This window comes from Chenopodium album, chromosome 27 (genome assembly GCF_948465745.1).
Source record: "Chenopodium album chromosome 27, dcCheAlbu1.1, whole genome shotgun sequence".
NCBI classification, from domain to species: Eukaryota; Viridiplantae; Streptophyta; class Magnoliopsida; order Caryophyllales; family Amaranthaceae; genus Chenopodium; species Chenopodium album.
In genome coordinates this window covers 34,157,565-34,166,526 of record NC_137860.1, presented here as the reverse complement: position 1 = coordinate 34,166,526, position 8,962 = coordinate 34,157,565, and the positions used below count along the sequence as shown (strand labels likewise).

The 8,962-nt window shown below is 34.5% G+C and overlaps 1 protein-coding gene across 1 annotated transcript; it reads right to left on the bottom strand.

The window, feature by feature from the left end:
* On the bottom strand, positions 1-1,783 carry LOC145620222 (actin-depolymerizing factor 5-like). Its single transcript, XM_081674859.1, has 3 exons — positions 1,633-1,783; positions 1,274-1,533; positions 1-478 (listed from the first exon to the last, which is right to left on the bottom strand). Exons 1-3 carry the CDS (start codon positions 1,651-1,653, stop codon positions 328-330), a joined length of 432 nt encoding a protein of 143 aa, XP_081530985.1. The 5' UTR covers positions 1,654-1,783; the 3' UTR covers positions 1-327.
* Positions 1,784-8,962: the final 7,179 nt, after the last annotated feature.

Here is an 8,962-nt window from a genome sequence, read left to right as displayed (position 1 = left end):
GATGGCTAAAACTACTATTTTATTACTTGATTAATTAGTACAAGTGCCCACCTCAATTATTTTAATTTACCAAATTAGAAGATTAACATACAAGATACAACAAGATTAGCATCATTTCAAGTACCACAAAAAACAAAAAAGAGAGACAACAAGAAAAGATCAAAGGAGGGGAGCAACAAAAACTAGCTTAGCAGACACATTAATTAAAGCTCCTCCAATTATACTACCTTTGATCTAAATCTAAGGTTATCAAATGAAAGACACATAAATTAGAACATCTTCGGATTAACTCGAGTTCTCGAGGGGCAGTTAAGATTAACATTAGAGTTAATGAGCGCGATCCTTGATGATGTCGAACCCCATCTCACTAGGTTCGGTTGCTTGGACTTCGTAATGAATTCCATCTAATGCTCTCCTTATTCCTTCCTTTGATGTTGCATACAACATTTTTGCCCTAATTCTTGATGCTGATGGTGCCCTGAAATCGTAATTAATTACAACATTAAGGACCATTTATGTCATTTTGTATACAAACAAACAGAATGTTGAGGAAGGTAAAAAGTGCAATGTAGTTTTCACAAAGTGCTTGATCATGATAATATAAGCTTTTGAGCTAACTTTCGGTACTGTCGGTAATGGGTTTATTTTTAATTTTATTTGATAAATAGAAATGGTAGATATTGAAATTGGTTTGAAAATAATATGATAATCAGATAAGTTTAATTCTGTCCATTTTTATTACTCTCGAAAAATATATATATTCTTTTAATAAACCTCATAAATGTTATATGTCAAAACTGAAAGTGATCAATGAATCTATACTACATAGAAACATGGGTTCATGAACACACATTCTTTTTATTCTATAAAGCATCTTAGCATATGCTTGTAGAGTTATAGACACATGTTAAACAAACCGTCCTTTAAATAAAAATGTACACCATAAAAGAACGGTTTAATTAACGTGTTCAATTGTTCATGAACAAAATAAATGCATACAATAAAGCAATCAAAAGTTTCAAAACTATCCCTTTTCATTAGAGTATTTTAATTCACTTGAATCAAATCCATCCTACTTTCTTCAAAAAAAAAAAAAAAAAAAAAAAAAAAAAATCCATCCTACTTGACACCCATTAACTACCCTACAATTTAATGAATAAAATTGTTGTATGACGTTTTATTAATGAATTATTTTACAGCAAATTTATAATTATGATATTAAAATTAAGAAGAATTAAAAAGAAAAAGAAAAGAGAGGGAGTGGCGTAAATACCAAGCGATGAAGAAGATCTTGCTCTTGCGGCAGTTATCGACGGTGACAAAATCAAAATCAAAGACGGCGTAACGGCAATCGTCATCAGGAAGAGAGGCGGCGAGATCGTCGTAACCTTCACCGGCGGCGCCGACCTTATCGACGGTGAATCCGCCAGACTTTTCATCGATCTTAAAGACGATGTAGCGGTGTACCTTCTTCCACTTCATCTCCATGAACGAGTTCTTACATTCCTCTGTTACTCTCATCCCCATTGTTGCCTGTTAATTTTAATTTTAGCATTTAAATTTATGTTAGAAATTTGTAAAAATAGAGTAATTAGAATTAGCAAAATAATTAAGATGAGAAAATTGTATTACCATCTTAAATGCCATAGCCATGTTGTTGTTGATGGGTTGCTTTGTTCAGTTGTTCTGCTGCTCTCTCGAGTTTGAGTCTGAAATGAAGAAGTGTTTTGGTTGTGAGTTGGATGGTAGTGATGTGGCAATGGGTTGGACTTTATATAGAATAAGGTTTTCTGATTTGCCACTCAACTTGCTGATTATTACACTTCTCACTCTATAGTCTCTATTTATAAAGAGATTAGAGTTGGTCATGGATAGGGCGGAGCAAAACTACGTGCTCTAGAGAGTTGTGTCTAAAACAGGCTAAGAAAAATTGTGGTGTGTTGAGCTCGTGTCAATTAAACAAAAAAACAAGGTTCACGTGTTGTTAGATACATCTATTAAGAAAAGAAGGTACTCTTACTTTGTAGTAAATTGATATTGTTTTTGTGTAATTAAGGATGTGTTCTTATTTGAACTTAATTTAGTGCATTAGATCGAATTAGACTTGATTAGCCTTGACTTTCATATTATGTGTATATTTGATTGGACCTAATCAACCCTAATTAAACCTAAAAACTTATAGTTCTAAGGTGAACAAAATACACCTTAATGCAATATATGTAATTTAATTTAGGATTTTTTAGAAAATTAATTGTAATGAAAGAAAAGGGATTGTTGGATGGTGTGCTAAGCTAACCGATCGAATCACATACTTCGTATATAGTTATGCTGAGTGCTAGTATGTAAATAATGTAATACTCGTAGTAATAAATCAAAGGTTTATTGGGCGTGAGAAATGTGAATTGTGAACCGTGATTGCATCAAATTCAGGCAATGGGGGTGCATGATTCGTGAACAACCTACATTACTACCTCATTGGCTGAGCATCCACCCAAACTTTTACTACGTAGTCCACGTTTAGACTTGACAAAGGCTAATTTGATTTGAATAATTATCTTATAGATGCATAATCTTAAAGAGAGAACCCATAAGCAAAGATAAATATACATACTTCTATCAATCCAAATTTACGAATACGAGTACAAATTTGATGAAATATTTCAAAGAATAGTGAGACAAATAAGGAAAGATTGGGTAATGTAACATAATCACATTTCTTTCACATTCAAATTTAGATTGTATATATCTTTAATCCATTTTCAACTCATTACACGTCATCATAACTCCCTTTATATATATACAGAGTACGCAAAGTCATCCAATTTCAAAAAAATTCTTTCAAACATACCCGTGTGATAAAATTATGTATTTCTAAATAACAGATGTCATTGAAGTCGGATATTTCTACCTATTTCTAGGGCATTCTCCGTATTAGCTTGGCCGTCATTCCTAGTATTAAAATGTTGATAGAAGGGTGCTTGTAGACAAGAGGATATATACAATGGATAAATCTTGGATCGCACAACAACATTCTTCTTCTATCAGCCGAACCGCTTTACGTGAAAGTGAAGGAAATTTGGTAACAGTGCATATTGGTCATCATTTTTTTGTCTAACAACTTGGCCAGTTACTCCCCAAATGTTTTTACCAATATGTTGTGCAGCCCAATGTGGACATATTGTTGCAGTAATGGAAGCCAAATCTCCATGTTTACTGGGATACTTTGATAATTTTTTTATGTTTAGTATGATTTTATACTTTGTATAACAATTAGAGGTTACATCGATCTCATACAAAGTAAGTTAGTAACAATAATACGCATTGTATTAGTCTACCAGACTGCCTTGTTTTCTTTAATTTTATGTTTGTTTTCTTTAATTTTATGTAAACAAAAAGTACATATATTCAAGAAAATAAGTTCAATCAAGATAAGTTGTTAAAAAAAAATGTTATTGGCTAACATAGGCTAACCAAGTTCAATTCACGTTTATAATAAGTTCAATTAGTTCATACTCCTTTTTACACTGTACTCTTGAGAGCAATATAGCATACACTTTGTGCTCTCCATGTATATTATAAATTGTGAATAGTAGATTGTACGAAGTATGTTGACATTTAGTGTTCATGATAAGAGTATCTGATCTAATCAATCCTTGAGCTCTAACGAGAGTTGCCTCTTTGATATAGTTTCAAGAGTCAATGTAACAAGAAGGTCACAAGTTCATTGAGTTCGAACCATACCATACGTTAGTTTAAACTATTGATAAGTTTAGTCCTTTGATAGTTTGCTAAACTACTCCCAAGTTATACTTGGTATTATTATATTAATGGTTCATTAAATTTGTCAATTAGGATGGCCCAATAGAAATGAAGATAGTGCTATTTAACCATTTATGGAGCATTTTTGGAAAAAGGTATATAGATCAATTTGGCTGTTTGTAGATGGACTAGATCACTTGCACAAGATATACTATTTTGGCAAACAGTACATTTTTTGGGGGCAGGAAGGTTTGCATGCAATTACAGATTTGTTGGGTTCAATAAGATCGATAACACATCCCCAAATTTCGATTATTTCAATAAGAATGTCAAGAAAATAAAAAAAAAAAAAAAAAAAAAAAAATAAGTTGGGTTGGGGCAAGTAGCTGTATGGCCTGTAATGGCCCTGGATGGCAACTTTATCCAAAACATTACATATATTTTTAATGACAATAATGGAATGAAGACGACTTTACTTCTACTACTAACCGCTAATCAGTGTAATATAATTAATAAACGCGGAAGAGGAAACGAGAAGACATAGAATGATGGAGAATCATGTATGAATGGAAATTTTGCAAAGTCACAAGCACTAAATTCTAAGTATATGTTATGCTTTGCATATAGTTTTATGGAAGGATGTGGATGTATGTTTATGTGTATGTGATGGGACGACAAGGCCCTCATGCATATTGGATGTCACGTCTTCGCCCATCAGACCATCAACTCGATCTAGCTACAATGCTAATATTATATCTTATTATTATTAAGATCTTATTATTATTAAGAGAATCCTATTTTAATTATTGGCCGGGCTAACCTACTAATCTTTTTTCCATTATCAGAATCATTGACTTAAATTAAAGAGCTACTTACTTCTAACGAATTATTAGGGTGTAGTATGAGTAGGTATAGAGAGAATCCGAGCTATATATCTGTGTATGAGCGCGTGTGTGTTAGTGTGTACACTTAATACATGTGTCAAGATTGATTGATCTTTGTTCATTCTCAATAATCATGTAGATGTTCAATTATACAAATACGGTGTTTTTTTTTATATATAAACTTATAAAACAACGTAGAACTGTAGAAGTACCCTAGTAAAAAGGATAAGTTCTAAACTCGAGGGTGTGAATGGTGAATTGGTGATGATGGATGGATGGATGGCTACATTGAATGAAGCGAAGCTGGCCCATGAATTTCACCATTAGTTTGCAGCATGTTTCTAGTGGATGTAGCGAAAGAAATCGTGTTTAGTAGGCTTATAATATAATCTTTCATTTTCATAAGGTACTTACCAAACATATGCAAATGTTTGTGAGTAGATCATGATTTGAAACCAGTCCATGGCATTATGCATTTGGAAGGAATGGTGATAGAGGAAACATCAAACATCTTTAGCTTCTTCGAATCTTATGGGTGTAACTCAATAGTTGGACTATTACTCGCCCTTTTTCTTCCTCATTTGACCGATTGTGAATTATTTGATAGGATTATATACCAATAATGGAGATCATTGAGTTATTACTCTCTTTTGTTTTAGTGGAGTACCCTATTCTTGCATATAAGGTTAGAATGTCTTCTTCGAAATGAAAATTTACTTTCTATCCTGATACTATTATACTTATACGGAGTACAACTGTACAAATCAAAGTGTTACAATTTTTATATTTATTTTACTTGTAATAGCAGATTATTGACTTTTATTGACCGGTTTGGGATTGAAGAAAGTAGACAACCCCTAAAGTTGGGATTATTCCAGAATAATCTAAAGTTGGGATTATTAATAGAAAATGGGACAAAGTTGAAATTATTATTTACAATATTTCCTATATTTTTTTTTTTTACTTCGTATGCATCAAACTTTTTGTACAACTCTGTACAAGCAGTAGTGCAATACAACTATACTGTCGCAAGTATCGACGCATAATATCAAACTCATTACAAGTGTGAAAATAATTTCCTTGTTAAATAATACAAAGCTTATAGCCAATACAAGAAGCGTGTGCGAAAAAGAGTAAACTGACCAATTTAAGGCAAATTGGATTGTTTCACCCACCCAATTGGACTCCCGGAGGATATAAGGGACCATGTTGAACATCTTGGCAAAAAATTTATTTCCGGACGAAAAAAGGTCAAAAATTTTCAAAATAGAAAGCTTATCCACGCTTTTTAAAGAATTTTTGATGTTACGGGCCAGTGGCGAAAAGTCTTGAGACCATAGGTGATACATTTTATGGTCATATAATGAAGTTTGGAACCATATATGACCACAATATGTAGTGAAAAATGTCCGTGGTAGGCTTCAATTCACGAAATCGGTGCAAGTTTGAACGGGTAAATTGACCGATTTAAAGCAAATTGGATGGTTCCACCCATCCAATTGGACTTCCAGAGGGTATTAGAGACCATGGTAAACATCTCGGCAATTTTTTATTCCAGACGAAAAAGGTCAAAAAATTCCAAAATTAAGGGTATTATCCACGGCTTTTGAGGAAATTTTGAGGTTATGGGACCTGATGGCGAAAAGTCTTGAGACCCTAGGAGATCCATCTTAGGGTCATATAATGTCGTTTGGAACCATATATGACCATTATATGTTGTCATAAATGTACATGGTAGGCTTCAGTTCACGAAATCGGTGCAAGTTTAGAACGGGTAAATTGATCGTTTTAAGGCAAACTAGATGGTTCCACCTACCAAATTGGACTCCCGGAGGATATTAGGGACTATGGTTAACATCTTGACAATTTTTATTTCCGGGAGAAAAAAGGTGAAAAATTTCCAAAATTGAAGGCTTTATCCATGCTTTTTGAGAGATTTTTGAGGTTACGGGGCCTAGTGGCGAAAAGTCTTGAGCCCCTAGGAGATACATCTTAGGGTCATATAATGCTGTTTGGAACCATATATGACCATTATATGTTGTCATAAATGTCCGCGGTAGGCTTCAGTTCACGTTATCGGTGCAAGATTCGAACGGGTAAATTGACTGGTTTAAGGCAAATTGGATGGTTCCACCCATCTAATTGGACTCCCGGAGGGTATTAAGGACTATGGTAAACATCTCGGCATTTTTTATTTCCGGACGAAAAAAAGGTCAAAAAATTCCAAAATGGAATCCACGCTTTGTGAGGAATTTTTGAGGTTACGGGACCCGGTGGCGAAAATACTAGAGACCCTAGGAGATACATCTTAGGGTCATATAATGGCATTTGAAACCATATATCACCATCATATGTTATCATAAATGTTCGTGGTAGACTTTAGTTCACGAAATCGATGCAAGTTTCAAACGGGTAAATTGACCGTTTTAAGAGAAATTGGATGGTTCCACCCACCTAATTGGACTCCCAGAGGTTATTAGGGACTATGGTAAACATCTCGGCAATTTTATTTTCAGACGAAAAAAAAGGACAAAAAAAGTTCCAAAATTGAAAGTTATCCACGTTTTTTTAGGTTATGTGGCATAGTGGCGAAAAGTCTTGAGACTCTAGGGGATACATCTTAGGGTCATATAATGCCGTTTGAAACAATATATGACCATTATATGTTGTCAAAAATGTCTATGGTAGGTTTTAGTTCACGAAATCGGTGCAAGTTTCGAACGGGTAAATTGACCGTTTGAAGGCAAATTAGATGGTTCCACCCACCCAATTGGACTCCCGGTGGGTATAACAGACCATGGTATACATCTCGGTAATTTTTATTTTCGGGCGAAAAATGTCAAAAAATTCCAAAATTGAAGGCTATTATCCACGTTTTTTAAGGAATTTATTATTTTACGGGGTCTGGTGGTGAAAAGTCTTGAGACCCTGGGGAATACATCTTAGGGTCATATAATGTCATTTGGAACTACATATGACCATTATATGTTGTCAAAAATGTCTGTGGTAAGCTTTAGTTCACGAAATCAGTGAGTTTCGAACGGGTAAATTGACCGTTTTAAGGCAAATTAGATGGTTCCACCCACCCAATTGGACTCCGGCGGGTATTACGGACCATGGTATACATCTCGGTAATTTTTATTTTCGAACGAAAAAAGGTCAAAAAATTCCAAAATTGAAGGCTTATTATCCACGCTTTTTGAGAAATTTTTGAGGATACGGGGTCTGGTGAAGAAAAGTCTTGAGAACCTAGGGGATACATCTTATGGTCATATAATGAAGTTCGAACTATTTATGATCATTATATGTTGTCAAAAATGTCCGTAGTCGGCTTTAGTTCACGAAATCGGTGCAAGTTTCGAACGGGTAAATTGACCGTTTTAAGGAAAATTAGATTGTTCTGCTTACCCAATCGGACTACCGGAGGGTATTTGGGACCATGGTAAACATCTCGGCAATTTTTATTTCCGGGTTAAAAAAAGGTCAAAAAAATTCCAAAATTGAAGGCTATTATCCACTCTTTTTGAGCAATGTTTGATGTTACGGAGCTTGGTGGCGAAAAGTCTTGGGACCATAGGGGATACATCTTAGGGTCATATAATGAAGTTTGGAACCATATATAACCATTATATGTCGTCAAAAATGTCCGTGGTAGGCTTCAGTTCACGAAATCGGTGCAAGTTTCGAACGGGTAAATTGACCGTTTTAAGGCAAATTGAATGGTTCCACCTACCCAACAGGACTCCCGGAGGGTTTTAGGGACCATGGTAAACATGTAGGCAATTTTTTTTTTTTTTTTCCGGACGAAAAAGGTCAAAAAATTCTAAAATGAAGGCTATTATCCATGCGTTTTGGAGGAATATTTGAGGTTACGGGGCCCGGTGGCGAAGTCTTAAGACCCTATGAGATACATCTTAGGGTCATATAATGCCGTTTGGAACCATATATGACCATTTTATATTGTCAAAAATGTCCGTGGTAGGCTTCAATTCATGAAATTGGTGCAAGTTTGGAACGGGTAAATTGGCTGTTTATAGGCATATTGGATGGTTGCACCCACCCAAATAAACTCCCGGGGTGTAATAGGGTTTATGGTAAGCATCTCGTCAATTTTTATTTTCGGGTCAAAATAAGTGAAAAATTATGCAAAATTGAAGGCTATAAGCCTATAATACATGATTTCACATCAATTTTTGATATTTTTTTTCATAAAATGATCTGAATATGTTGGATGACTCCTGGGATCATATAAGGAGGTTTGAAACCATAAGACACCGATATAAATGTACATAAAGTACCAAGAATGAGTTTTTGACTTT